Here is a 26,303-nt window from a genome sequence, read left to right as displayed (position 1 = left end):
CCCTGCCAATGGCACTGCCGCTTATCCTCGGCCGTCTGGTTCGCCACTGCATGTCTAGATGTTATGGCAATTTTTAATTTTCCACGAACTTCTATAGGTAAAAATTGAATCTTTTTTTTTGTTTTGAAAATGTATCCTTTCTCTTACCACTTTATAAACAGTGTATACATATATATTGATACATATATGTTTCCGGTGCAGTTCAAATATGGGCTTTTATCATTCTTATATATTTGGGCCTCAGACAAAGGTCATTATTAATTATCTTATGGGTCAATCCAGCCATGAATGAAAGAAAAATAAAGTACTCGGTAAATTTCCAATTTGACTGGTCATCACATACATATATAGTCACTACAACTACAATTACAACTTGCTTTTATACTAAATCTGGGCTGTCGGCTGAAAATCTTGTTGCAACCGCCTCAGCTTCCCAAAATTCCCACAAACTTCCAACTTTGCCCCCCCAAAAACAACGAACATAAGAAAGTGAACCATCCACTTTGACGGCCGCAACCAAAGCTCCTAAAGAGAAGGGGTAAAAATGGAATTACCGAACAAGGAAAGTCTTTCCTCCCTTGGCTAATTTCATTTTCTGCTACGCCTTCGGCATAACAACAGCTAAAAAGGGTAAATATTAGAATAGATATTAGACAGTAGACACTATACTAATATAATATAATAAGGTCTATATATTTTGAGATCTTCCGAAAATGCCCCTGACGGAGTTAGACCCTGAAGTTCTTGCCGACGTAGGTCTGACCAAACTGCCAGTGAGATGGGACGATGTTCCAGGAGGTGGAGGTTCTACGGTCACTGCCTGTGACGCGGAAGGAGAGCGACTGACCAACCAAAACGGAGTTAGATTGCCAATTCTGCCCCCAGTTCCTGCTCATGCTCATCCACCCAGTCCGTGACCCTTTCACGCTCACCCTCACTATGTCTCCGGCTCCGGCCACGTTCGTTATCAGCACCAAGTTGAAGTAACGGAACCCGTTGATCGTGAAACGTATCCCTCCTCTTTTCCGGCATGGCACCCTACATAAGTAAGCCGTACGCCGCGAGGTCAGTTTCGTCATTTTCCATGACCATGAACTTTTTCTTCTAGGGTTTCACAACTCAAGGGCTTTTTCCTATCTTCTTAATCGTGTCCTATGCACTTTCTCGAAGGGGATTAAGGGTGTTTTCTTACCGGCGGTAAGCGACGGGAACGATTCCGGCGCGATATTCGGCGATTCTAAGGAACATGGGCATGGCGAGATCGAAGTGAGGCCTCGGAGGATTGCACCAGCCGCCATTGTCGCTGGGAAGAGCGAAGTTCGGAGGGCAGAAGTTGGTAGCCGTGATGAAGATAGAAGGGCTCCCCGAATGGCACCATGTGGGATCGTTTGCGCATTTGATCTCGAAACATGCTCCGCAGCGGTAGCCATTGTTGAACAAAGCTGTGCTTAACGCCGCTGTGCTGACTCCATAGCCTTGGCTGTAAAGGTTTCCGTACCCACAAGCACCCCCTGTTTTCAAGACAGAAGAGCAAGTGAAAAGTGTTCTTTTAGAGTTTATTGTCTCTGGTATGTGATTGAGAGAAAGCTAGGGTTTTGAGGCGATTTGCAGGCATGGTTTCTTGAATCTCGGCGTGAACTGTGCCGTTTCTGGGTTAAGTTTCCGATTTGGTACAGACATTTTACAATGTAAGACGAAAATAACAAAATGGGTCTGAGTCTTTCTCCTAATGTCATGGTAAAGCCGAGAATATAAAATCTTTCAAGAAAACACTGCCGAAATAGTTAATGGTGGTTCTTGATGATCAGACATACCCATAGTTCCTGAAGCATCAGAACCTCCATAGAAAGTGGCATGAGCATTCTGCCAAGCTCCACCTCTGTACACACCTGGTATTCTTGCTTCGGACATTGATGTTAAACCCACAAGAACGGTCAGCACAAAGACCCAACCAGACATTGCCATTGTCAGAGAGAGAGAGAGAGAGAGAGAGAGAGAGAGAGAGAGATGAGGAAGAAGGCAGATGATGAGTGGTAAATTGTTCGTGCTTGTGGAGGAGGGAATGGAAGGTGTATATAACTACATGGGAAAAATATTTTTTTAATAACAAGATTATACCACATAAAAATGGAATTCAAATATTCTAATTAAAGATTCAAAATTTTGGATAAAAATGGAATTCAAATATTCTAATTAAAGATTCAAAATTTTGGACCCTACTAAACATATTGCATTAACATGATTAAATGTCTATATTTTTTGTCATTTCTTCTATTGTGGACCAGAACATGTCTCACCCCCGAGCGTGTATCTCACGGCCCAATCATATTTGTATGTGTACGGATAAAGACGTTTAACTCCTGTCGGATATGAAGCCGTTGCTTCACGCGCCTCTCACTCGCGTCAAACTAATCTTTGTTTTCGTCCCTTTCACTACAAAATTCTGTTTTTCTTTCTTACGCTTACGCATTTACGCTAAATTAAAAAAAAAAAGTGGCAAATATAGGCTGCTAAAGTTCGCGAATTATATAATATTACACTATCATATCCATAATTATTTATGGGGAAAAAATCTACCTAAGAATTTGAAGAAAAACCTTAATACTTTTAAAAAGAAATTATAAAAATTGTTTCCCATCCCAGTTTTTATAATAAAGAAGTTATTATATATGGTATGACTGATTTTTAAGTCACATAATAATATTAAATGCATTTTTAAAAAATAAAATTCAAAAAATATATGTTGTGAAGTACATGTATAAACGCGTTACAGTGTACATAGGGAGGTATCGAGGTAGGACCGTAGGACTACTATCCACAAAAAAAAAAAAAAAATCAAATAGACAACGAGCCAACACTGGTCTGTGATATGACGAATTTAGCCCTGGGAAAGTTACTGGCCCATGATAACAAACGGGAGGAGATTGGGGGGGCAATTGTGGGAACAAAGGAAAGAATAGGGGTACGGGAGGGAGAAGCGTGATTAACGGCTGGGATTGGAGGATAAAGAGTGGGGTCCACATGAGAGAATCCGAACCAAACTGGAAGACACTTGAAGAGAAAGAGAGTCCGACGTGGACTATATGGGTCCCGCATGATTACCGTAATCATCGGAACATGTTAACCGGCGAGTTCGTTTTAAAATTTTAACTAAAGAGTGTCCGACGTGGACTATATGGGTCCCGCATGATTACCGTAATCATCGGAACATGTTAACCGGCGAGTTCGTTTTAAAATTTTAACTGAGTGAAGGTGGGTATACCGATAATAAATTTATTAAAACGAATATCTAAATAAATGAGAGTCTAAGCTCAAACCATACAATAATTTATTATTGAGAAAAACTGTGTTTTCAATGTGAAAAAAAAAGAAAGGAAAAAAGATCTCGAGCCACACGCTATTATTACTATACGCATGCTTGCGTATTTTCCTCTTATTTCCCCTAATCAATTAAAATTTTGAAATAATAAATACATTATAATTCTTTTTCCCTTTGAGATGGTATATGAAAAAAATTACCAGCGCAGTTGTTTGTTTTACATTTTGAAGTTCAACAAACAAATAATTTTTACGTGATAAAAATTAAGTGTATGGGCGCAAAATTAAGAATTTTTAATTTTTAATATAACTTCTTCAAAAGTTAAAACGGGTGTAGGAGTTCAACCTCCCCCACGTGCTTCTCCACAACACTGTCTTTTGTACCAAAAATGATACGTGGGCCAATAATATCCTGACGCGTGTGCAACAACTCCAATTTCTTGGTGGAGATGGGATCCAATGACGCAATCCTCACCCTACCAAACGTGGGCCAATACAAAATCCGGTATTGTTGCTGTTATATTAACATTGTATTATTCTCTTTTTTTTTTTTCTCGGAAAAAAATTAACATTTTTTTTCTAATAAATAGAATGCATGGATATTTGTATGAAGAGTTCAGATACAAATTTATATAAGTTTAACATGTAATTTGATTACTACATATTATATAGTATCGTATGATAACATGCTATTATTGCAATAATTTGAGTGAAGCTACTTACATATATTGAAAATCGAGACACAATGTTACAAGCGCTGGATTTTCAGTGGCATCTATTTGGCCCCTTCGATGAATTCATTCTCCTTAATCATTTTTGTTCTTGTTCTTTTCGTATTTCTAAAGATACGGTTAATTAGTCAAATTAATGATATTAGTTTAGGTTAAATTAAATACAGTATTTGAGTTGGTGGTGGGGCTATATATAGGTTAAAATAACAGCAAGCAACAATACCGGATTTTGTATTCAGATTAACAGGTTTTCAAAGTAGTATTGGTTACATAAATTGTTGTTCACCTTGGTGAAAAATCCCAGGTGTCATTTTGTCCACATATATCGTGACGATTAAGAAACAATAAGATGGGATACAAATTTCTATTTCTATTCAGCGCTCAAACGCAATTTTGAAATTTTGAGCCAAAGACAAAGATATATGGCTAAGTCCATGTGATATTATCACTGTTTCTGCCTTGGACTCGCAAATCTTATAATCATTTTTTTATTTTTGGATTGAAATAAGTTGTCACTGAGAATATAGGCGCCATTATACGAAGCATGCAGCTAGCATGCGACATAGCTCATTATAACGTATGCTGGGTTAGGTGGGAATATCAAATAGTGGAAGTGAATGCTTGCATAAGTTGTTTATATAGAACCAAGATCTTTGTTGGTTCACTTATTGGAAGACCGCTAATGATTAAACTGTTGAGCTTTCGGGCTGCAAAACCCTATCCGAATAAGCTGGTTTTATATGGTTTAAAATTAATATCTTTATATATTGGAATAAATGGACAGAGACATTAGAGGAAGACTGGTTTTGACTAAACGAGCCCAGAGAGGGAGACAAACATGTCAGCTTTCCTCAATAATTGTCTGAAAACGAGTTAAAATTGTCTGAAAATGATTTATGGTTAACCATTGATGCCTTACGATTTCGTGGAAAACACTTGGCTTAATTAATACTCGTAGATCATATATATAAATATAGAATATCATTCCAAAATTTTATAGCGTATATGATAAACCGGTAGAATTATCAGAATCCGTGAATAAAATTGGTTGTACATATAAAAAATGGATGGACCACATAATTACTTCAGCAAAATCATTCATTTCCTTTTCGTTTTGTCTCTCTCTTTACGCAAATCTCCCCAAGGATGAAAGAATTATTAAAATGGGAAAATGAATATATGATGCGAGTAAAATAAGATTTGAGATATGATGGAGAATAATAATAGATATAATATCATTATACCAAATATTATATATCTGATTTGTTTCTATTATGTCTATATTTCTTTTTTACTCTGTTTCTTAACTTTTCTATAAATATGTATTTCATTTTCATTATAATGTAACCAGAATAAGAAGAGATATAACAATAAATAAAAGTAATTCCGTTCATTTCTTTATTTTCGTATTTTATTTTTTTGCGAGAATTACATGAAAAGTTAAAGAAAAGCGTCGGAGCCCACACAAGTAAATAAAAAATTGGAAAAATGTTCTATGGAAATTAAAAATTTTTAAAAAAATTATTTGAATATATATATATATATATATATATATATATATGTATATGAATTGAGGCTAAAATTTTGTACGAGTGACTTATTTAAAAAAATTGGAAAAATGTTCTATTGAATTGCATTGCAATGGGTCACCTTCAATTAAAGCAACCTACTATCACAACTAACATAACGACCATTCTTTAAACGGCGACCAATTTGATTAAAAGAAGGTTCGTTGGCTATGAAGTCAGTTGAATCAGACTTTGAGTAATTCAAGTATCGTTCCTCGTCAAACGCCGTAGTTCCAAGCTTGATGCGAACGGCATCCTTGATCATGTCTTAATCCGACAAAAATCTTTTTAAATGTGAAATTAATCATAGTAAATATGGGCCCATCGCAATCCCTGGCCCACAAGTAAACGAGGCCCAATCTCAGAAACATCTTTTGATCCTTGTATGACGAAAAAGCCCTTGACCTTCAACCGAACATTGACCATGGCAACCTCGCTTGAAAAAGTTGCAGTTTATACAAATCGACCAAACAATGAATCGAACAGCACAATTAGATTAAAAATAAATAAAATCAAATGAAATAACCATTTCCTAATGGGGAGGAATTACATGAATAGGTGTGTGTGTCGTCAGCTGCATAACTGAGAGAGTGTCCGCCCCCTCCCTGCCATTAGCCATGCACGTCATGCTCATACTGTTCCCCCTCTGTCTCGACTGCAACAATCAATCACCACACGCCATAACCATCAGCCTTTTTTTTTTAATTAAAAAAAAACAGTACGGACGGCTGGAAAATCACCTGAAAGAACCTCAATTCCACATTCTATTTTCACAAAGTTTATGGAAAGGATATGCATAGGTTTCTACCTCGCAGTACACTTCTTGGGTTTTGCAGCTCCACAACGACGTGGGAATACAGGTGAGGTAATGGCACCATGAACAATGATTGTTCAGATCCGTCCCCCGAAGTAGCACTACCAGCCCGCCAGTGTATCTGATCATATCGACATAACTTTCACATCAGAGATCCAAAAGGAAGAACGGTACGTTAGAATATCGATGTGTGTTGAAGAGGCGAGGCGGCGATAATAGCATACCCGGCTATCAAAAGTACTAAAGACATGACCCAAAGAACATATTGGTACGTCTTGTGTTTGGACTTAGCAGACGATGCGGCATTTCCTCTGGATGCACTCTTCTGGTTGAAGTATCCATACTGAGGACGGATCAAGAACACAAACCCTAGGAGAAAACCGGAAGTGAATCCTCCGAGATGCGCAAAGTTGTCTACGTGGGGAAGGATACCCACAGCTAAATTTACTGCTATGATGAAGATGAGAGTCAGAAGAGCTGCAAACTGCAAATGGGAAACAGATGATGAAGCTTTCAGCACAAGGGAATGTGAAAGTTCCGACCATTTTTGTATCCGGTTATTTCGATAACGTAGAAATCACAGTTACCTTATTGGCGTATATAGTCCAATTTGTGAGGAGCTCAGAAAGCATAGCGCCAAGCAAGCCAAAAAGTGCTCCAGAGGCACCAACAGAGATACCCGTCCGGTTAAAGAGAGAAGACAACAAACTTCCACCAAAACCAGAGATGATGTAGAGCAATCCAATGCGTACTGTCGATAAAAGTTTCAGAAAAGGGTGAGAAGGTTTTTCGGCTGTGGAAACAAAAGCTGTTCCATGCAGCAATATCATGCTCACGGTTTTCATGTTAGCTGTGATAAGCATGATGTCCCTATATCCGGAAAAGGAAGACAGCTGAGAAATATAATATAACCAAAATCATCAAAATGCGGTCTTTAGCATATGTCGCATGGCTTGATTGCAAAACACAGCATTTCATGATCAACAGACACTGCAAAAGCTATGAACTTCCACGAAGAGACAGAAAGAGCCGAGATTCAGACAAATGGTTCATCCTAGAAGATGGGAAGAAGTTGACAACAACTGAGAAAAATCTGGAGCATACCAAATCCAAATTCTTGTTCAAGTCGAATTCCAATGAAGAGAAGGCTCAGCATATTGGCAAGTACGTGGAAAACTCCAGCATGCAGCCATATGCAAGTGAATAAACGCCAGACTTGGTGCTTTTGGACAACCATGGAAACCTCTAAGGCGCCCATTTTCTCCAATCTGGAAAGCAAAAGGCACCATTGTAACGCATAAATGCAAATTTCACGCTCCGGGTACAGCTAAACAGCTGGCTGAGAATCTTAACCTCACAAGCATATGCAGCCATAGGACAACTCCTAGTGAATACTACATGAAAATGTACATTAAGTTCCGAAATGTAATCAAGTATGAATTATCACCACAACTCCCCTTCTGAGTTAACTGTAAGAAACTACACAAAAAGCAAAGGTTCAACTAAAATTGCCCAAAACATGAAATCACATAAATTTCTTGTCTGAGTTCTGAGACCACATGGAATCTAAGGTCTAGAACAAGTAGCTATATTCAACATGACAGCTGCTAATGTCGATCGTCAATGTAAAAATCATCAAGAACTAATTAACGCCCCCATCAAAATTTCGCATATCATCATATTATAATAAACGAATTTAAAATGTTTGTCATTGGAAATTCATGAAATTGAACATATCGAAATCAACTGTAGATTCAAAAGACTTTTAGCGAGACTCTCAACGACCAGACAAACAAAACCGCGAATTACACAAACATGTACGCATAGTTGCAAAGAAAAGGTCGGAGATTTAGGATACCCACGTTAAAGAAGAAGGACCCAGAAGAGGATTTTCCTTCATGGGTTGAAAAGCGAACCTCCCCAAAACCCTAGCGAAGCAATTCGGCGAATTCCTGGGGCAATTGTTAATGTACATGGCGATGACGAACAGTGCAATGTTAGCCACCACGAACGCCGGCACGAGCCACGGAAACCACAGCTTGAACGTTCTGAACTCTGAGAACGGCGAGTGCTTCCTCCGGCTACGCGCCGCCGTAGACGGCGGTTGTACGGACGGGTTGTGCGGCGGCGGGTTAACCACCTTGATCTCCACGCCCTCCCGCCGATCCCGCGTCATTAGAACTTCTCCTTCAGGCCGATTCGATCCAGAGAACAAAACCTGAGGAAAAAAAGACTCGAGCTTCACGACATTGTCGTGCAAACGCGAAGGGGAATCTCGTGTAACGAGAAAATGAATCAAGCGTCTTTGCTGCTTTACAGGTAATTAAATCCTCGCGGAGACGTTAATTAACTATATAATTAAGTGACTCTTCTTAAGGCGAATGCATAATACATACTATAATAAGAATACGTGACTACATACATATATGCATATAAAATCTCCGGCAAGATCCAATTTTCATTAATTAGATTGATTTGATTTGATTTGATTAATGAGGAATACAATGGATGATAAGTCACATGGAAATGAGTCAGATTCAAGTCTTAATAATAAATAATAACCTTTGATTTTGATAATTCACCTGATCTTAATTCAATAATAAAATATTCCTTTCCTTTTCTTGTAATTTCAGAAGATCTGTTTGCTTTTTTGGGCTATTTGCTTTTTCATATATATCAATTAAATATTTTATGAGCAATTGACAGCAAGCGTTTGTAGTCCAACGGTTAGGATAATTGCCTTCCAAGCAATAGACCCGGGTTCGACTCCCGGCAGACGCAGTATCCATTTTATTATTATTTTTGGCTTGGGCATATAACAGACAGGTAACTACTTGAATTGAAGATTGAGAGTGAAGCGAAATTTTCGAACTCTGTTTATTTGCGAGTATAAATCAATCCCAAAAGTGACACTGGAATCTTAGTCATCTTCTACCAAAAAAAAAAGGATCCAGGCAGCGTAAAAGAATCATGCCAACCCGAGAAGCCATGAAAGCACCTTCTCATTCATCAGCTTTCAGTCAGATTCTGTCAGAAGTTGGTCAAGCTATACACCAGAATCCACGCGAGCTGAAACGTAAATGGTTAAAAACGCTCAAGACGATTTCAGAGAAACATTATTGGGCGAGTGATAGACGAAAAACGAAGACGATGAGCAGAAGAAGAGATAGGTGTGCGTGCAGACCAGGAACAGACTCAGAGAAGCAAACAGACCCTCCTGCAGAAGTGCTGCATGACCACCAAATTCTTCCTCATCGATCTTTAGTACCATCGCGTAGTAACTGTATACTATACCAGAGGATAACGCCAGAAATCTGCACATTTGTTACGTTCAAGAATAAACTAACCGAGATGGGTTGAAGAGAAACTAACTCAGCAGATGATGCAATGCAAACATTGGATCTTTCTTTACATATGTCATGACATGAATATTGCAGCCAGATTTATATTTTTTGTATCATTACATGGCGACACTGAACGAGCTAGAATCTTGAAAACATCTATATAGATTGGAGTTTTTTTTTTCTTGCAAACATCTACAGAAGTTCGAAACTTAGCTCAACTCTTTTCCTATATAATTCAAACATCTGAATAGAGAGTGGAAAAGGGAAACAGTCACTGATGTAGCTTATTGTCTAAAAGACAGGAATTCAAGAGACAGCACACCAGCGACATCGAACGACGCCAATTGGCGGTCAAGTATATGTATATCTAAATTCTTTAAATACGAACTTGGGTTAAAACAGGACCTTGGTTTCACCATTTTTACTTGCAAGAAAGATAACTTACAGTAGAATCCATATGCCTCCCACCAAAGGTATCGCACCCCATAGCAACCCGAATACAAGTCCCACCACTTGTCGGATCCAATGCAATACATCTCCTAGTTGGTCCTGTCCCATTAACAATGGCAGATTTTCATAAACCCACGAATTCAAAACAATAACACGATTGATAGACCACATTTTAAGCCAATGCACCAGAGACCAGACCAGATCTTAGTACTCAACTTTTCACAAATGTCACAGGACATTGGACCGTCCGAAGAAGGGGAAAAGAATCATTCCTAATTCAGAAATTCCCTATCATTCCATATCCATAACAAGTCCAATGTCCGTACCGCTAAACTTAGGCTAAAAACGCAGGGAAAGAAACTGGCTTTATAAAGCTCTCAACCGCTACTAAACATTACATTCCAACTTCTACGGTAAAAAAATTCGACAGAGAGCAGATGTAATCGGTTCCAACGACAGAACAAATCGCAAGAACTCAACTTTAAGAGATTTAGTGACCGGGCTTAGACAAAGAAAGCACAATACCCTAAACATCTGCGAGTTATGTCTGAAGGAGAGTATACCTTGTCCCAGGAAGCTTCCGGGTCAAACAATTTGGCAAATTTCGAAGCACCCAGATGGTTGTTTTGGTAGTGCAGCTGTTCATGGTGGTCTTGATGATTCGACTTCGAAGATTTCCCTTTCTTCATATTCTCTATATGGTTTAAAACCCGGATTGAAGCTGGCGTAATTGATCGATGAGATTAGATCGAGGTGTCCAGATCGAAGCTAGGGTTCTTAAAATCTGGTTCTGTGACAACGTTTTATTTCTGATAGAGATCCACTCCTACCGGGAACAAGAGAGTTTTTCTCACTTTTTTTTCTTTTTGAAATCCGGAGTCACGTGCCATACACGTGACAAATAGAGTTGGAGGATGATTTCATGAGTTATCATTATACAACTCGAGATTAAGATAATTACCAAAAAAACCTTAAGATTAAGATTTCGTAAATTTTGTTCAGTAAATCCACCATTATATATATATATATATAATATTGTACTATATACATAAATCTCTTTCTAGATAACCCCTCTTTTTCGCTCAGAGGCTTCGAACCTTGACGTGAAGTTAAATGAAGAGAATGACAAGAAAAAAGACTCTCTCAACTCCACCTTCAATCCCAGAATGATCGTCCTCTCCATGTAGCTCTCTGGTCTCGAAGAGACCTGTCCTTCCATTGACAACCTTCTTTGCTCACTAAAGAATGGAAAGTCCGAAACTTTCGAAGATTCTATTTACATTTTAGAAAAATATCACAATATTACGTCGAGGGGTTTGGAGGGCAATGTCTGTATTCGGTGATGAGCACCACTCTTCCTCAACGTGAGAATTCACGTCTTTCTCCTCAAAGATTTTCTCCGTATTGGATCCAAGATTTCATCATTTGGGTTGGTCCAATGTGCGGTTCTGTTCGTACAAGAACATGGCCAAGAAGACGAGAAGGGCCAAGGAGGAGGCAACCCCCGCGATTAGAAAGAGACCCCAGAAGCTGCTTAGACCCAAACGGTTCCACAAAAGGGGTGCGTTTGGATCAGAGCAATTGCTTCGTTTCCCGAACCATTTCTTCTCGATCCGTCTCATTTCCTCGCTTTCCGTCACTTTCAGGATCGCTCTCGAGACATCGCCCGTCAGAGGAGAGCCTTTGGTGAACGCCTATAGATCAAGAAAGCAAAACTGTTTTTTATACACACCTGTCTTGACTGGTTTCTCTAATCAGTAATCACCTCACCACAAACAATGGAAAGGGGAGAAGTGACTTACAAAGCCAAAACCAGAAGTCTTGAAGGATGGTTCAACCATGGTGTACTTGGAGCAGTGCCGTGAAAGGAGAACCTTCAAGTAGGGCACTTCGTCAAACGCTGCTGCTATACCACCTTTCGAGAAAAGCTCGTCCAGTTCTTCCGGAAACTCATAAGCTATGAGCTTAGATTTATCAAACCCTAGATTTTTCAAGATCCCAAACACGAAGGAGCCTTTTTGGTACCCGACATTGTCTCCATTCTTGACAAGTTGATTCACGTTCGTGACCGTTGGTTGGAGCCGTTGCACCGTGAGAAGCGAAGTCAAGTTTGCAGTGTAGCTTTGAGTCAGTACTAAAACCACAAAGCACCACACTATCACCACGAACCTCGCCAAATTGCTCACCACTCTCTCCCCTGTCATATATATGACAATGTCAAAAAAATGTTTTTGAATCATGAAATTCCACGTAAGAAAGAAGAAAAGATGAAGCATACGATGGGCAAAAACCATGGTGGAGAAAGAGAACCAAATGCTGGTTCCGATCTGATGGTGAGGCGGTCCACGGAAATCTTCATTGACTCTGTGCTCAAGAACCCATACCGTGAATCCGATGAAGATGAAGAAACATGCAGTTGTGACCCAAAGATCCAAACTCCAAGGTTTGAGGAACACCCAAGTGTTATTGTCCTTGTTGTTCTTCCTCAGAGGCACGACCATTGACACTCCAGATTCTGTGTATGGCAATGTGAAATCTACGTACATTGCCCTGCTCGCTGCTATGGTTATGTCTCCTACTGCTGCATCCAAGTTCTGTGTTAGGTATGAAAGACAAAGCATTTAGAGAAAACATGCATTCAGGTGAATGTAAAAGATTTTGATTAGGGACAGAAAGAGAGAAACTCACCTCGGGAAGACCGGGGAACTGGTAATTCTTGTTCTTTTCCGGTTCTATGGGAATGTAATAAGGAGTGATGGCATAAGGCAACCGTTTAAGAGCTGCTTCGAATACATCTATGGAGTATCCAGTCACAACCGTTGAGTTATCATTAGGATCTCTCCTCACCTTCACGAACTCCTCGAAACCTCTCCTAGGTGGGATTCCGACACGTAAATTCTTCTCCTTTGTCGGAATCTCCCATCCTCTCGGAACAGACTTCGACTTCCCCGGCCATATCACTGGAGCCAGGCCTTCCTTGGTGGGACTCAGTTTCTTCACGAGTCCTTTGTTTTGTGTCATGAATCCGATCACTCTCTCGCTGCTTCCATTAAGATTGATGATCTCAAATATTCTAGATTGTAGTTGCCCGCCGGTTACATCGAATTCTCCTGTTAAGCCCATGAATCTCGTGTTCGAGAAAGAGCGGAGAAGGGTTGGACCGTAGCGAGAGACTCCTAAGGATTCAAGATCGGTACCCTTTCCCGAAACGTTCACACCATCAAATCCTAAGTTCATTACACCTGTTTTCTCCACCGCCATGGCTAAGGCAGTGATTGAATCATATGCCCATAACGCGAAAACGTTCAGCTCTGCATCTACAATTCCTGGATTCTCTTTCTGAAATCTCTTCTTCCACCTTAGTCTGAATTCTTCGAGCTCCTTGGATTTCGGAACATGGTTCTTGACACCAAGAACTCCTTGCATGTTTTCAAGGTTCTTACGATCAGCCGATCCCATGAGATGGGTCATTGCATCTGTCAAAATCCAAACATACCCTTCCTCCATCATTCCAATCTCTTTAGCTTTCGCAAAAACTCGAAAACAAAGACGCGGCAACATGTGAATGACAAAAACCCGAGTCTGCATCGTCATTAGCTTATAAAGCTCTTTGCCAATATCATCATCAGATGCATCCGGAGAGATCACGCTTCTGTGAGAAACACGAGTGTTGACGTCTTGCAATGCATCGACTAAGTAAGGCACAATGCCTTCTCCGAACTCATCGTCTACATAAACCATGGCGACGTTTCTCCAACCGAAGAATTTGACGACAGAGGCGATGGGTTTGGCTTGGGAAGAACCGCTGAGAGTTGCTCTGATGAAGTAAGGACTGCGAATGGAAGCGAGAGAAGGGCTCGTGGCCGAGAAACTGATGATGGGTATTTGAGATCTTTTGGTAAGTCTGATCATGAAGTCGGCTTGTATCGAGTTTTGTGGTCCGACAATGGCGATCACTTGCTCGTTCTTGATAAGGTCTACGGCTGCTGGCACCACAAGCAAACACAGCTCTGTTTTTCAGCCTTCTGTTTTTTTATGGTTATGTAACAGTTCTAGCTTTCAATAGAAGCGTGGCCCCAAATAATTGTCGGAAATCAAGAAAAAGTAAACCCTAGGCAACCCTAATTTTACAGCGCAGAGAGAGAGAAAGAGAACCTGCAGCCGAAGCGGCAACGACATCTTTCTTGGAGTCCCTGATAAGAAGGGAAAGCCTTGTGGTGTAGTTGGGATGATTCGCATAGAAATCCGACAGAGAGACGTGGATGGAGGAGAGACAGATCTTGGAGAACGTCGTATGGAGATCGAGAACCACTCCCACTTTCACTTCCCTCGTCGAATTCTGCCCAAACCCAACTCCCATCAGCAAGAAACACCAAACGAAACTAAAGAACGAAGAACACAGAGGTGATTTAGGGTTTGTAGTGAAGTGAATGATCTTCATCTCCTAAGGTTTGAGAAAACTCCGCTCTGCACAACAACGAGCAAGCAAAGAAGACGTCTGGGTTTCCCTTTTGTACATGCTGGCCTTTGGAAAGAGTCGGACTGTCGGAGGGAGAGAGAGAGAGAGAGAGAGAGAGAGAGAGAGATTTACGTGTAAGGACATCTGAATTACACATTTTCCTCGAACCTTACATCACTCTTATTTCCTTCTTATAATAATTTGTATTGAAAACAAAATAAATAATCATATTGTTAGGAAATGTTTCCACCTAAAACATAAGGTAAGTTATAATAAAAGACCAACCTTATACTAACGTAGAGAGAGGGGCGTGGACCGTGGTTGGTGGTGACAACTGACAAGTGACAACAAGTGGCCGTGGGAATATACATGATTGCCTTCCCGGTCTTTTCTCTTTCCGTTGAAAAGTCAAACTTCCCTGATACGAGATTACGGGAGACTATATACGGCATTATTTATATTTATATATAGCCGAAAAAAAAATCCAAGAACAAAGACACGAGAGGAGACCGAGATGGGTGTGAAGCATCAACGCCACAGTGTGAATATGACCATCAATGTGGAACAATCTTCACGCGTCCAAACAAGTTGGGAATAATTTCAGAATTATAAAGTTTTAATTTTGTGTATTTCAGTTTATTGGGGTGTGAAGAACAACATATAGGACGTAAATAAATCATGAATTTACAATCTAGCTAACACAAACGAATTATTACATCAGACAACAGCTGTTTCTTGTTATCCAAGAAACCTAAGCTCCTACCCCGCGGGAATGTGTTCTGCAATTATGTTCCTCATCTCTCTCTCTCTTTCTGTGGGGTCTCCAACTTCAATCTCCACGTGATATTCATCTTCATCATGCTCCACTGCTCCCGTGGAGAAATGTTCTTCCCTCAACACCAACGACGACGACGTTCTTCCCTCCCTGAAGAATGAAAAGTTCGAATCTTTGGAAGGACTCCGCGGACTCTGCGGCCATGGAGTGTTCTGTGCAGTGGAAGGGCTTGGCGGGCAGTGCGTATTCGGCGATGTTTCAATCGCTATCACACTCTGAGCATTCTCACTCTTCTTAAACATATGCGATTTCAAGTCTTTCTCGTTGAAGATTCTCAGCAAAACCGCCGACTTTCTCCACATTGAATCTTGAGGTGCGTCATTGGATTGCTTCCATGTGTGTCTCTGTTCGTACAAGAACATGGCCATGAAGACGACAATGGCTAAGAAGGAAGCGACACCCGCGATCAGAAACAGACCCCAGAAGCTGGTGAGACTCAGTGGGTTCGAGGAAAGAGCGGTGGTTGGATCAGAGCAGTTGCCCTGATTCTTGAACCATTTTTTCTCGATCTGTCTCATTTCCTCGCCTTCATTTACCTCTAAAATCGCTTTCGAGACATCATCGGTCAGAGGCGAGCCCTTCGGGAACACCTATGGATCAAGAAAGCAGAAGAAGATGATCATTAAGCCTTTCAAGTACATTGATCGATCTTTTACTGTTACATTGATTCGGAGGAAAGAGAAAGGAGAGAACTTACAAAGCTAAATCCAGCTGTCTTGAAGGAAGTTTCAACCGTGGTGTATTTGGAGCAGTACTGAGAAAGAAAAACCTTCAGGTAGGGCACTTCGTCGAAAGCTGCTGCTATACGGCCATTGGAGAACAGCTCTTCCAATTCTTCCACCGAGGTGAAAGATCTGAGCTTAGATTCACCAAACCCTAGATTTTTCAAGATGTCGTGCACAAAGGAGCCTTGTAGGAACCCAACGTAATCTCCGTTCTTGATGAGTTGGTTCACGTTCATGACCGTTGGTTGGAACTGTTGAACCGTGAGAAGCGAAGTCAAGCTCGCAGTGTAGCTTTGAGTCAGTACTAAAACCACAAAGCACCACACTATCACCACGAACCTCGCCAAATTGCTCACCACTCTCTCCCCTGCCATTGAAATGTTTCTTCTCAGTTGATTTCTTATTGGCTTCTTTGCGGATATATCTCAGATTGAAATGGAAGAAAAGTATGAACTTACGGTGGGCGAAAACGAGGGTGGAGAAGGAGAACCAGAAGCTGGTTCCGATTTGATGATGAGGCGGGCCCCGGAGAGAACTTACAAAGCTAAATCCAGCTGTCTTGAAGGAAGTTTCAACCGTGGTGTATTTGGAGCAGTACTGAGAAAGAAAAACCTTCAGGTAGGGCACTTCGTCGAAAGCTGCTGCTATACGGCCATTGGAGAACAGCTCTTCCAATTCTTCCACCGAGGTGAAAGATCTGAGCTTAGATTCACCAAACCCTAGATTTTTCAAGATGTCGTGCACAAAGGAGCCTTGTAGGAACCCAACGTAATCTCCGTTCTTGATGAGTTGGTTCACGTTCATGACCGTTGGTTGGAACTGTTGAACCGTGAGAAGCGAAGTCAAGCTCGCAGTGTAGCTTTGAGTCAGTACTAAAACCACAAAGCACCACACTATCACCACGAACCTCGCCAAATTGCTCACCACTCTCTCCCCTGCCATTGAAATGTTTCTTCTCAGTTGATTTCTTATTGGCTTCTTTGCGGATATATCTCAGATTGAAATGGAAGAAAAGTATGAACTTACGGTGGGCGAAAACGAGGGTGGAGAAGGAGAACCAGAAGCTGGTTCCGATTTGATGATGAGGCGGTCCACGGAAGTCTTCGTTGACTCTGTGTTCAAGAACCCAGACAGCGAATCCGATGAAGATGAAGAAACATCCACTTGTGACCCAGAGATCCCAGCTCCAAGGTTTGAGGAACACCCAAGTGTTCTTGTCCCTGTTGGTCCTTAAAGGCACTAACATCGACACTCCTGATTCTGTGTACGGCAATGTGAAGTCTACGTACACCGTCCTGTTCGCTACTATGGTTATATCTCCCACTACCGCATCGAATTTCTGTATTCAGACAAAAGAATGATCAGTTGAATGGAAAACATGGCTCAAGATTTCGATTAGAAGCATTTCAAGAATAGAGGGAGAAGGAGAACTTACTTCAAGAAATACTTGGTAGACCAAGTGGTTGGTGTAGTTCTCGACCGGGGCCTTGAAAGGAATATATTCAGGCGTGACTGAATATGGCAATCGTCTAAGAACAGCTTCGAACACGTCTTTGGAGTAGCCACTCACGATTGATGAATTCGTTCTCGGATCATATCTCACCTTCATGAATTCCTCGAAACCTCCCTTCATCGGAACTCCAACACGTAACTTCTTCCTGTTTGTCGGAATCTCCCATCCCCTTGGGATTGATGTCGACTCACCCGGCCATGTCACAGCCAAAAGGCTCTCGTTTGATGCCGAATAATGTTCCATTGTTCCGTTCCTTTGGTCCAGTTCCTTCACGAGTCCTTTGTCATGTGTCCAGAATCCTATCACTCTCACGCCATTGCCATTAAGATTGATGATCTCAAACACTGAAGGTTGTAGTTCCCCATTGATTATATTGAATTCTCCTGTTAAGCCCTTATATCTTGTGTCTGAAAGTGACCGCATAAGCGTTGGACCATTGCGGGAAACTCCAAACGCTCCAAGATCGGAACCATTCCCCGAAATGTTCACACCATCGACTCCTAAGTTCATCGAGCTCGTTTTCTCCACTGCCATGGCTAAGGCAGCAACGGAATCATACGCCCAAAGCGCGAAAACGTTCAACCCTGCATCATCGGTTTCTGGATTCGCTTTCTGATATTCCTTCCTCCATCTGATTCTGAAATCTTCAAGCTGGTTCGAGTTCGGGACATGGGTCCTGACACCAAGAACACCTTTCATATTTTCAAGATTCTTACGATCATTTGATCTCATGAGATGGGTCATTGCATCGGTTAGAATCCAGACGTAACCATCCTCCATCATCCCAATCTCTCTGGCTTTCGCGAAAACTCGAAAACCAAGACTCGGAAACATGTGGACGACAAAAACCCGAGTCTGCATCGTCATGAGCTTATAAAGCTCCCGAAGAATCTCGTCATCGGACGCATCCGGAGAGATCATGCTTCTGTAAGCCACTCGAGTGTTTACGTCTTGGAATGCATCGACTAAGTAAGGGACAATGCCTTCTCCGAACTCGTCATCCACGTAAACAGCGACAACGTTCCTCCAACCAAAGGATTTGACGACAGAGACGATGGCATTAATTTGGGAAGAATCGCTGAGAGTGGCTCTGACGAAGTAAGGGCTGCGGATGGAAGCAAGAGAAGGGCTCGTGGCCGAGAAACTGATGATGGGTACTCGAGATCTTTTGGTAAGTCTGATCATGAAATCCGCCTGCGTGGAGCTTTGTGGTCCGACAATGGCGATCACTTGCTCGTTCTTGATCAGGTCTGAGGCTGCTTGCGCAACAAGAAAACACAGCTCTGTTTGTCAGTCTTTTGTCTTCGTAGGAGAGAACCACTTGTACTATTTTGATTAGGAAAAGCGGATATGGTGGGTTCTTGATTTCTAATTATAAGACATTTACTAATATCTTGATTTTTGTGTGAAGTATTTCATTCAGTTTTGGCCACACAAAACGAGTCTGAATAGTCAACAAAACTATCCCATTTCACAAAAAAAAAAAAAAAAAAAACCTTAAACCCAAGCATTCATTCAGTGTCTTCAAATCTTTGGTTGTAATTTTTGTTTTCAAACCTGCTTACGTAAAAAAAATAAGTGTGTGTATATGTGTAAGAGAGAGAGAGAGAGAAAGAGAGAGGGAACGGACCAGCAGCCGAAGCGGCAAAAACGTCTTGGTTGGAGTCCCTGATACGAAGGGAAAGCCTTGTGGTGTAGTTAGGATGATTTGCATAGAAATCAGAGAGAGAGACGTGGATGGAGGCGAGACAAATCTTGGAGAACGTTGTACGGAGATCGAGAACCACCCCCACTTTCACTTCCCTCGTCGAATTCTGCCCAAACCCAACTCCCATCAGAGAGAAACACCAAAAGAAAAGCGCCAAGGAACCCGCAAGTGATTTGGGTTCCGTGGTTGGATTCAAGATCTTCATCTCCTAAAACTTGGAAACTCTCTGCTCAAAGAGCGAGCTAGAAGAAGATCCCCTTCATCTCCCTTTTATACGTATAGAGGAAGACAGCCCATTTGAAGGGGTCAAAGGGCATGTCAAGTGATTACGTAGACGAAACTGTAGACGAAATTTCTTTGTAAATTAACTCATCTGCCGCGAATCTTATATCACTTTCCTTTCCTTTATTATATCCTATTAATTAAAAAAACACCATAGTTGATCTTGGTTGCACTTGGGGTGTATATATATATATGTTCCAATACAAATACAATGTAACAGTATCCCAAACAAAACGGAGAGAGACGTGGTTGATGGTGGCCTGGGATTTAGCATATTAAATATAATGCATCCCCATCTCACCATTGACCAAATCAAATCTCTTTTATACATACATATATATATAATTGGCCATATTGTTGAAATATGAATAATAATATTATGAATGTCCATATCCACTTTGCTTTCCAGAGTTACATTATCTCTTGATTTTTGGATAACTTTTTTTTTTATAACCGATCTGGGTCTTCAGATCCAGAGTAGCCTTTAGAATAAGGATATAGAGAGCAACATCCAACCCCTCCCTCCCCATTAACTGTTTTCGAACCGATGATCGGAGACAAAAGAGCAAAAATTTAAATCTTGTCACGTTACGATAAACTTGTTCGAATAAATCCGCAATTAGTTAGTGTATAGATACGTAATATGTGATATATAGAGGTGGATGGATTTAGGATTTATGCGCCACTTAAAATAAGTATAGTTATTTGAATTTATGTATATAAAGTAATAAAACCAAACAGTGGTGTTATTAAGATTCCAATATTAATTGTCTTCTAGAATCCTGACGGGTTGCGCAAGGCCATGATACATACATACCGTCGCGCGTTGAAGAGGGAATATTACCCAAATAACCCACTTGGGTCACATTAATTTCAGGGTACACCACCCAAAAAAAAAAAAAATTTTTTTTTCAATTTTAACCCACTTTTCGGATGAAAAAGTCCAAAATACCCTTTTCGTTTTATTTTTTACGACCTTTTTGCGACTAACATATAACTGATATACAACTAAAATAAGACGGATGATTTTTTTTGCCACCTTTTTGTAACTATATTTAGAATTAATTACGAAGTCGTAATAACGAAGTTGTTTTCGAACGGATAAATATCGTGATTCATTAAGGGTAATTTCGTCTTTTTACGGAGAAAAAAATGTGTTATATTTTTTCTGGTGTACAGGTGAAATTCATGCGACCCATCTGGGTCATTTGAGTGAAGAACCCCTCAAAGGGCTCACCTCTTACGGGAGACATCTCGAGGGCAATCTTAAACGTGACTGAAGGAGAAGAAATGAGACAGATCGAGAACAAATGGTTCAAGAAACAGAGCAATTGCCCCGATCCAAACACTTCTCTTTCGTCAAACCGTTTAAGTCTCAGAAGCTTCTGGGGTCTGTTTCTAATCGCGGGAGCTGCTTCGTTCTTGGCCCTTTTCATCTTCTTTGCCGTCTTCTTTTACGAACAGAGGCACTCGTTGAACCGATTCTACGATGCTCAAGATTCAGGGTGGAGGAAACTCAGGGCTCTGTTAAGAATCTTTGACAAAAAAGACATGAGCTCACACACGTTTAGGAAGAGCAGTGACGATGTTCATAGCGTGATTTCCGTCGACAACACGCATTGTCCTCCAAGCCCTTCGACGTCGCAGAACACGCAGTGTCCGACAAGTCCATGGACGGCCAAGAAGATGAAAAGGGCCAAGAACGAAGCAGCTCCCGCGATTAGAAACAGACCCCAGAAGCTTCTGAGACTTAAACGGTTTGACGAAAGAGAAGTGTTTGGATCGGGGCAATTGCTCTGTTTCTTGAACCATTTGTTCTCGATCTGTCTCATTTCTTCTCCTTCAGTCACGTTTAAGATTGCCCTCGAGATGTCTCCCGTAAGAGGTGAGCCCTTTGGAAACGCCTATGGATTCATGAAACCAGAAGCAGATGGATCAAAGGGAAATCAACTTAACGCAAGCTTGGTGTCAGCGAGAGAGGAAAGGAGGAAAGAACTCACAAAGGCAAAACCAGCAGTCTTGAAAGAAGGTTCGACCATGGTGTACTTGGAGCAATGCTGAGAAAGGAGAAGCTTCATATATGGCACTTCATCAAAAGCTGCTGCTATTCCGCCATTGGAAGTTCCTCTGGTTAAAAGCTCGTCCAGTTCTTCCGCAGAATCGTAAACCCTGAGTTTAGACTCATCAAAGCCGAGATTCTTCAAAATTCCAACCACAAAGGAACCTAACTGGTAGCCGACATAATCTCCGTTCTTGATTAGTTGGTTCACGTTCGTGACTGCTGGTTGGAGCTGTTGAACCGTGAGAAGCGAAGTCAAGCTTGCCGTATAGCTTTGAGTGAGCACTAAAACCACAAAGCACCACACTATCACCACGAACCTGGCCAAATTGCTCACCACTCTCTCCCCTGCCATTGAAATGTTTCTCAGCTGATGCCTAATGGTTTCTTTGTGGAAATATCTCAGATTGAAATAGAAGAAAAGTATGAATTTACGGTGGGCAAAAACGAGGGTGGAGAAGGAGAACCAGAAGCTGGTTCCGATCTGATGATGAGGCGGTCCACGGAAGTCTTCGTTGACTCTGTGTTCAAGAACCCAGACAGCGAATCCGATGAAGATGAAGAAACATCCACTTGTGACCCAAAGATCCCAACTCCAAGGTTTGAGGAACACCCAAGTGTTCTTGTCCCTGTCGCTCCTTAAAGGCACAAGCATGGACACCCCAGATTCTGTGTACGGCAATGTGAAGTCTACGTATAAAGATCTGTTTGCTACTATGGTTACATCTCCCACTACAGCATCGAACTTCTGTTTTCAGGAAAGAAAGCCAAAACATTCAGAGAGAAAAGAATGATCAGTTGTGAATGGAAAATGTCGGAAAGAGAAACCGATCAGCACTAATAAGAAGGTTTAGGATCTGACCCCAAGATAGATTTGGTAGATCATGTCACTGTAACTCTCATCTGGTGTCTCGAATGGAATGTATTCAGGAACAATTGAATATGGCAATCGTCGAAGAACTGCTTCAAACACATCTTTGGAGTATCCCGTCACAATTGTTGAATTTGTGCCCGGATCTCTCATCACCTTCATGAAATCCTTGAAACCCCTTTTCACCGGAACTCCTACACGTAACTTCTTCACGTTTGTAGGAATCTCCCATCCCCTTGGAACAGACGTTGACTCCCCGGGCCATATGACTGGAGCAAGGTTGTCATTTGACACAATTGCCCTGTCTGTACGGTTCAGTTTCTTCACCAGTTCGTTGTCACTTGTCCAAAATCCAACCACTCTCTCGCCATTGCCGTTAACATTGATGATCTCAAAAGTTGATGATTGTAGTTGCCCTTCAGTTAGATTGAATTCTCCTGTTAAGCCATCGAATCTTACGTCCGAGAGTGATCGCTGAAGCATCGGACCATAGCGAGAGACTCCAAAGGCACCAAGATCGGTACCGTTCACCAAAACGTTCACATTATCGAAACCTAAGTTCATAACATCATTTTTCTCCACCGCAGTGGCTAACGCGGTGATCATATCGTACGCCCATAACGCGAAGATATTCAGCTCAGCATCTACAGTTTCAGGGTTCTCTTTCTGAAATTTATTTCTCCATCTGAATCGAAAGTCTTCGAGTTCTTGAGTTTTTGGAACGTGGGTTCTGACGCCAAGAACGCCTTGAATGTTCTCAAGGTTCTTATGATCATTGGATCTCATAAGATGTGTCATTGCATCGGTCAAAATCCAGACATAGCCTTCCTCCATCATCCCAATCTCCTTAGCTTTCGCGAAAACCCGAAAACCAAGACTCGGCAACATGTGCACAACGAAGACCCGTGTCTGCATAGTCATCAGCTTATACAGATGTCGGAGAATCTCATCATCGGATGCGTCTGGAGAGATCACGCTTCTATAAACTATACGAGCATCGGTTTCTTGCAAAGCGTCAGCTAAGTAAGGCACAATCCCTTCTCCGAACTCGTCATCTACGTAAACCACGACGACGCTTCTCCAGCCGAAGGATTTGACGATTCCGGCGATGGCCTCAACTTGGGAAGAGTCGCTCTGAGTTGCTTGGACGAAGTAAGGACTCCGGATGGACGAGAGGAAAGGGCTCGTGGCCGAGAAAGTGATGATGGGCACTCGGGATTTTTCGCCCAGCCTGATCATGAAATCGGCCTGCGTGGAGCTTTGTGGTCCGACAATGGCGATCACTTGCTCGTTCTTGATCAGGTCTAAGGCTGCTTGCAGCACAAGCGAAAACACGGACTCGTTTTTCAGTTTTTCTTGTTCTTAAAGAGAAATCTGAACCCTAGTAGTGAATTTTGTTAGAAAAAAAACATACGGTCTGAAATATAGCTTTTTTTATTTCTTGATCTTGTTTTTGTTGATAAATATTTTGGTTGGATAAGCCAACAATTGTCCTGTGATAAATACTGTCCCCAATTGAATAATTGTCATACTACCTACTAACTATAGTCTATATTAAATAAAAATTAGTTAGTATATTAATTAAATGTTATTTAGCGCGTAATGTTGACTTGGAAAAAGACAGGAAGGGAAAAGACTTGTCTGGGCATTTGGACTCGAGGATCTAACAGCTTGGAGTTAGTTTTAATTACACAGATTTGTCTGATATTCCGAAGAGTAACAAAATGATTTACATGCCTTATCTTATTAGCATAGAACACAGTAAACCCAAAACGAGCGAAAACAATTACAAACAAATGTGTGATTCGTTTTTTTTTTTTTTTTTTTTTGGGGTGCATCCAAAGATTCTGTGAGTTTCCAGCTTCCATGGAAGCGTATCTCCAAAGTGATTCGGGATTTTGCTCGGATTTCTCACATTAATTAACCATGTATAGAACATTTTCTTGTGCTCAAGAACATTACGTAGCAAAGAAGTTATATATATATATAGAAAATTTAACATTTTCACAAAACTAGTTAAGATATTGCATTATTAAAAAGGAGTTTAAATAAACGGTTTAATCTATTTTAAGAATATTTTTTTAACTTTACAAGACTAGTACAATAAATATTCCCAAACTAAATAAAAAACAATAAAATAGGGGGGAACGAACCAGCAGCCGAAGCGGCAACGACATCTTTGTTGGAGTCCCTGATAAGAAGGGAAAGCCTTGTGGTGTAATTAGAATGATTCGCATAGAAATCCGACAGAGAGAGGTGGATGGAGGAGAGGCAGATCATGGAGAACGTCGTATGGAGATCGAGAACCACCCCCACTTTCACTTCCCTCGTCGAATTCTGCCCAAACCCAACTCCCATCAGAGAGAAACACCAAACGAAAGGTGCCAAAGAACCCGCAAGTGATTTGGGTTTGGTGTACTTCATGGCCTTAATCCTAAGATTTAGGAGCCAAAGGAGGGAGGCGCCTTTATCTCTCTTTTAGTCTTTTATGCATGTATCATAGCAACAAAAAAAAAACAGGTAGAAAAAGTCAAGGGATAGAGAGAGAGAGAAAGAGAGAGGATTTTGAAAGCATTTACGTCATACGAAACTTCTTTGTAAATTACACATCTTCAGCTGCCAATTAATTAAAAAGGAAGATTTGGCAGATATTGGTGGCACTTGAAGTTAAAGATCCCATACAAAAAAATTATTAAATATCAAGTTAGATAATATTTGTGCATAGCGAAATTTTTACGGTTATTTGTCGTTAATCACCGACCTATATCCAGTCCATACTTTTATGATCTATTCTTTTACGTTAGACTATGTTGTACGTAGTTACACGCGCGCGCACACACACATACATATAAGTACGGAATGCATATGAGTGTAACGATGATAAATTAATAGTTATTAAACTAAATTATATAAGATTTTGTGTTGTGATAACAAGTTATATATGTAGATATATAGATACACACACACATACAACGGTTTTTATAAAGTATTAATTAGAGCTTATTTCAACAAAAAGATGTAGAAGTAAAAGTAAATAATCCCAAGGAAACAGACCGGGGACGTGCTTTGATGGTGACAGGAGATTGGAGGATCCTATTTTAATTTTTAACCCATTCCCCGTTGACTTTGACTAAATCAAAGAAAATCATTTCATTACCAAAAAAAAAAACAGAGAAAATCATTTTAAAATTGGGTCGTTTAATTTATGCCTAGTCAAACCACCACCTCTATATTCTTTTAATTATTATCTTCGTAAGACGAAGATTATTCGTACCTTTAGATTTATTCTAGTGCGATAAGCATTTTTTTTAAACCTTTTGGAACCTGATTATGGAAAGCTTACGATTACAGAAGAGTCTGAACCACGCTGCTGCGGACCAAACAAGAACACAATGCTGACGTGGATAATATTTGGTCCTTTTACAAAAACTTTGAATATCTTTTGTCCTTTGTTTTGTTTCATGTACGGACATACAAACGAGTCGCCATGCGGCCATGCAAATCTTCTTCACAGAGAGTATGATAGGTTCGTCCATGGATATCTAATGGGCCTACGTGAAGAAAATCTCGGCCCAATTCTGAGCGTTTTAAAGTGTTTCTCGCGTTCAGTTGATGATCTCTCGTGA

At 40.9% G+C, this 26,303-nt stretch overlaps 7 protein-coding genes, 1 long non-coding RNA gene and 1 other non-coding gene across 12 annotated transcripts in view; 2 read left to right on the top strand and 7 right to left on the bottom strand.

The window, feature by feature from the left end:
• Positions 1-209, top strand: part of LOC104826322 (protein kinase APK1A, chloroplastic-like) — a 2,777-nt gene extending 2,568 nt beyond the window's left edge. For all 3 annotated transcript variants that reach the window (XM_010558951.2, XM_010558953.1, XM_019204113.1), the window contains exon 8: positions 3-209. In XM_010558951.2, coding sequence (XP_010557253.2) covers positions 3-58 — 56 coding nt within the window. In that variant the 3' untranslated portion in view covers positions 59-209. The remainder of the gene's footprint in view (positions 1-2) is intronic.
• Positions 210-291: 82 nt separating this feature from the next.
• Positions 292-2,049, bottom strand: LOC104826321 (expansin-A6-like). Its single transcript, XM_010558949.2, has 3 exons — positions 1,815-2,049; positions 1,193-1,511; positions 292-1,038 (listed from the first exon to the last, which is right to left on the bottom strand). Exons 1-3 carry the CDS (start codon positions 1,963-1,965, stop codon positions 729-731), a joined length of 780 nt encoding a protein of 259 aa, XP_010557251.1. The 5' UTR covers positions 1,966-2,049; the 3' UTR covers positions 292-728.
• A 3,868-nt stretch (positions 2,050-5,917) lies between these two features.
• LOC104826320 lies at positions 5,918-6,206 on the bottom strand. Its single transcript, XR_773737.1, has 2 exons — positions 6,168-6,206; positions 5,918-6,053 (listed from the first exon to the last, which is right to left on the bottom strand). It is a non-coding gene; the product is annotated as an uncharacterized LOC104826320 (long non-coding RNA).
• LOC104827404 (RHOMBOID-like protein 1) lies at positions 6,150-8,783 on the bottom strand. The gene is made up of 6 exons (XM_010560578.1): positions 8,294-8,783; positions 7,536-7,699; positions 7,019-7,182; positions 6,656-6,915; positions 6,426-6,552; positions 6,150-6,272 (listed from the first exon to the last, which is right to left on the bottom strand). Exons 1-6 carry the CDS (start codon positions 8,605-8,607, stop codon positions 6,150-6,152), a joined length of 1,152 nt encoding a protein of 383 aa, XP_010558880.1. The 5' UTR covers positions 8,608-8,783.
• Positions 8,784-9,140: 357 nt separating this feature from the next.
• On the top strand, positions 9,141-9,212 carry TRNAG-UCC. The gene has a single exon. It is a non-coding gene; the product is annotated as a tRNA-Gly (tRNA).
• A 72-nt stretch (positions 9,213-9,284) lies between these two features.
• Positions 9,285-11,061, bottom strand: LOC104826319 (uncharacterized protein C20orf24 homolog). The gene is made up of 4 exons (XM_010558948.1): positions 10,789-11,061; positions 10,221-10,324; positions 9,616-9,745; positions 9,285-9,500 (listed from the first exon to the last, which is right to left on the bottom strand). Exons 1-4 carry the CDS (start codon positions 10,912-10,914, stop codon positions 9,462-9,464), a joined length of 399 nt encoding a protein of 132 aa, XP_010557250.1. The 5' UTR covers positions 10,915-11,061; the 3' UTR covers positions 9,285-9,461.
• Positions 11,062-11,438: 377 nt separating this feature from the next.
• On the bottom strand, positions 11,439-14,847 carry LOC104826318 (glutamate receptor 2.7-like). Of its 2 annotated transcripts, none has more exons than XM_010558946.1 (5): positions 14,381-14,847; positions 12,914-14,211; positions 12,504-12,819; positions 12,028-12,422; positions 11,439-11,919 (listed from the first exon to the last, which is right to left on the bottom strand). In XM_010558946.1, the coding sequence occupies exons 1-5, from the start codon at positions 14,664-14,666 to the stop codon at positions 11,647-11,649; spliced, it is 2,568 nt and encodes an 855-aa protein (XP_010557248.1). In that variant the 5' UTR covers positions 14,667-14,847; the 3' UTR covers positions 11,439-11,646. The 2 variants fall into 2 exon arrangements, with proteins under 2 accessions (XP_010557248.1, XP_010557249.1); XM_010558947.1 differs by having other exon boundaries at positions 12,914-14,208.
• Positions 14,848-15,313: 466 nt separating this feature from the next.
• On the bottom strand, positions 15,314-19,736 carry LOC104826317 (glutamate receptor 2.7-like). The gene is made up of 5 exons (XM_010558945.1): positions 19,388-19,736; positions 17,680-19,013; positions 17,271-17,583; positions 16,785-17,179; positions 15,314-16,109 (listed from the first exon to the last, which is right to left on the bottom strand). The coding sequence occupies exons 1-5, from the start codon at positions 19,668-19,670 to the stop codon at positions 15,444-15,446; spliced, it is 2,991 nt and encodes a 996-aa protein (XP_010557247.1). The 5' UTR covers positions 19,671-19,736; the 3' UTR covers positions 15,314-15,443.
• Positions 19,737-21,336: 1,600 nt separating this feature from the next.
• LOC104827403 (glutamate receptor 2.7-like) lies at positions 21,337-25,159 on the bottom strand. Its single transcript, XM_010560577.1, has 5 exons — positions 24,831-25,159; positions 22,669-23,987; positions 22,242-22,554; positions 21,748-22,154; positions 21,337-21,651 (listed from the first exon to the last, which is right to left on the bottom strand). Exons 1-5 carry the CDS (start codon positions 25,099-25,101, stop codon positions 21,337-21,339), a joined length of 2,625 nt encoding a protein of 874 aa, XP_010558879.1. The 5' UTR covers positions 25,102-25,159.
• Between the last annotated feature and the right edge of the window lie 1,144 nt (positions 25,160-26,303).

This window comes from Tarenaya hassleriana, unplaced genomic scaffold (assembly GCF_000463585.1).
Source record: "Tarenaya hassleriana unplaced genomic scaffold, ASM46358v1 Cleome5, whole genome shotgun sequence".
NCBI classification, from domain to species: Eukaryota; Viridiplantae; Streptophyta; class Magnoliopsida; order Brassicales; family Cleomaceae; genus Tarenaya; species Tarenaya hassleriana.
This window is presented reverse-complemented; position numbering and strand designations above follow the sequence as displayed.

What these genes read in the sequence shown, in the direction of transcription:
- LOC104826318 (XM_010558946.1), bottom strand. Translation starts at nt 14,666, where the DNA reads ATGAAGATCATTCACTTCACTACAAACCCTAAATCACCTCTGTGTTCT. An exon ending in CGTTGCCGCTTCGGCTGCAG is followed by an intron (nt 14,212 to 14,380) that starts GTTCTCTTTCTC and finishes TTGTGGTGCCAG; the next exon opens with CAGCCGTAGACCTTATCAAG. An exon ending in AGTTCCCCGGTCTTCCCGAG is followed by an intron (nt 12,820 to 12,913) that starts GTGAGTTTCTCT and finishes TACCTAACACAG; the next exon opens with AACTTGGATGCAGCAGTAGG.
- LOC104827403 (XM_010560577.1), bottom strand. Translation starts at nt 25,101, where the DNA reads ATGAAGTACACCAAACCCAAATCACTTGCGGGTTCTTTGGCACCTTTC. An exon ending in TCTACCAAATCTATCTTGGG is followed by an intron (nt 22,555 to 22,668) that starts GTCAGATCCTAA and finishes TCCTGAAAACAG; the next exon opens with AAGTTCGATGCTGTAGTGGG. An exon ending in AGACTGCTGGTTTTGCCTTT is followed by an intron (nt 21,652 to 21,747) that starts GTGAGTTCTTTC and finishes ATGAATCCATAG; the next exon opens with GCGTTTCCAAAGGGCTCACC.
- LOC104826317 (XM_010558945.1), bottom strand. Translation starts at nt 19,670, where the DNA reads ATGAAGATCTTGAATCCAACCACGGAACCCAAATCACTTGCGGGTTCC. An exon ending in TTTTGCCGCTTCGGCTGCTG is followed by an intron (nt 19,014 to 19,387) that starts GTCCGTTCCCTC and finishes TTGCGCAAGCAG; the next exon opens with CCTCAGACCTGATCAAGAAC. An exon ending in CACCCTCGTTTTCGCCCACC is followed by an intron (nt 17,180 to 17,270) that starts GTAAGTTCATAC and finishes TTTCAATGGCAG; the next exon opens with GGGAGAGAGTGGTGAGCAAT.
- LOC104826319 (XM_010558948.1), bottom strand. Translation starts at nt 10,914, where the DNA reads ATGAAGAAAGGGAAATCTTCGAAGTCGAATCATCAAGACCACCATGAA. An exon ending in CGGAAGCTTCCTGGGACAAG is followed by an intron (nt 10,325 to 10,788) that starts GTATACTCTCCT and finishes TTAATGGGACAG; the next exon opens with GACCAACTAGGAGATGTATT. An exon ending in CTTCTCTGAGTCTGTTCCTG is followed by an intron (nt 9,501 to 9,615) that starts GTCTGCACGCAC and finishes TTTACGTTTCAG; the next exon opens with CTCGCGTGGATTCTGGTGTA.
- LOC104826321 (XM_010558949.2), bottom strand. Translation starts at nt 1,965, where the DNA reads ATGGCAATGTCTGGTTGGGTCTTTGTGCTGACCGTTCTTGTGGGTTTA. An exon ending in TGATGCTTCAGGAACTATGG is followed by an intron (nt 1,512 to 1,814) that starts GTATGTCTGATC and finishes TCTTGAAAACAG; the next exon opens with GGGGTGCTTGTGGGTACGGA. An exon ending in GTTCCCGTCGCTTACCGCCG is followed by an intron (nt 1,039 to 1,192) that starts GTAAGAAAACAC and finishes TTACTTATGTAG; the next exon opens with GGTGCCATGCCGGAAAAGAG.
- LOC104827404 (XM_010560578.1), bottom strand. Translation starts at nt 8,607, where the DNA reads ATGACGCGGGATCGGCGGGAGGGCGTGGAGATCAAGGTGGTTAACCCG. An exon ending in TGAACAAGAATTTGGATTTG is followed by an intron (nt 7,183 to 7,535) that starts GTATGCTCCAGA and finishes TTTTATCGACAG; the next exon opens with TACGCATTGGATTGCTCTAC. An exon ending in TTAGTACTTTTGATAGCCGG is followed by an intron (nt 6,553 to 6,655) that starts GTATGCTATTAT and finishes CGATATGATCAG; the next exon opens with ATACACTGGCGGGCTGGTAG.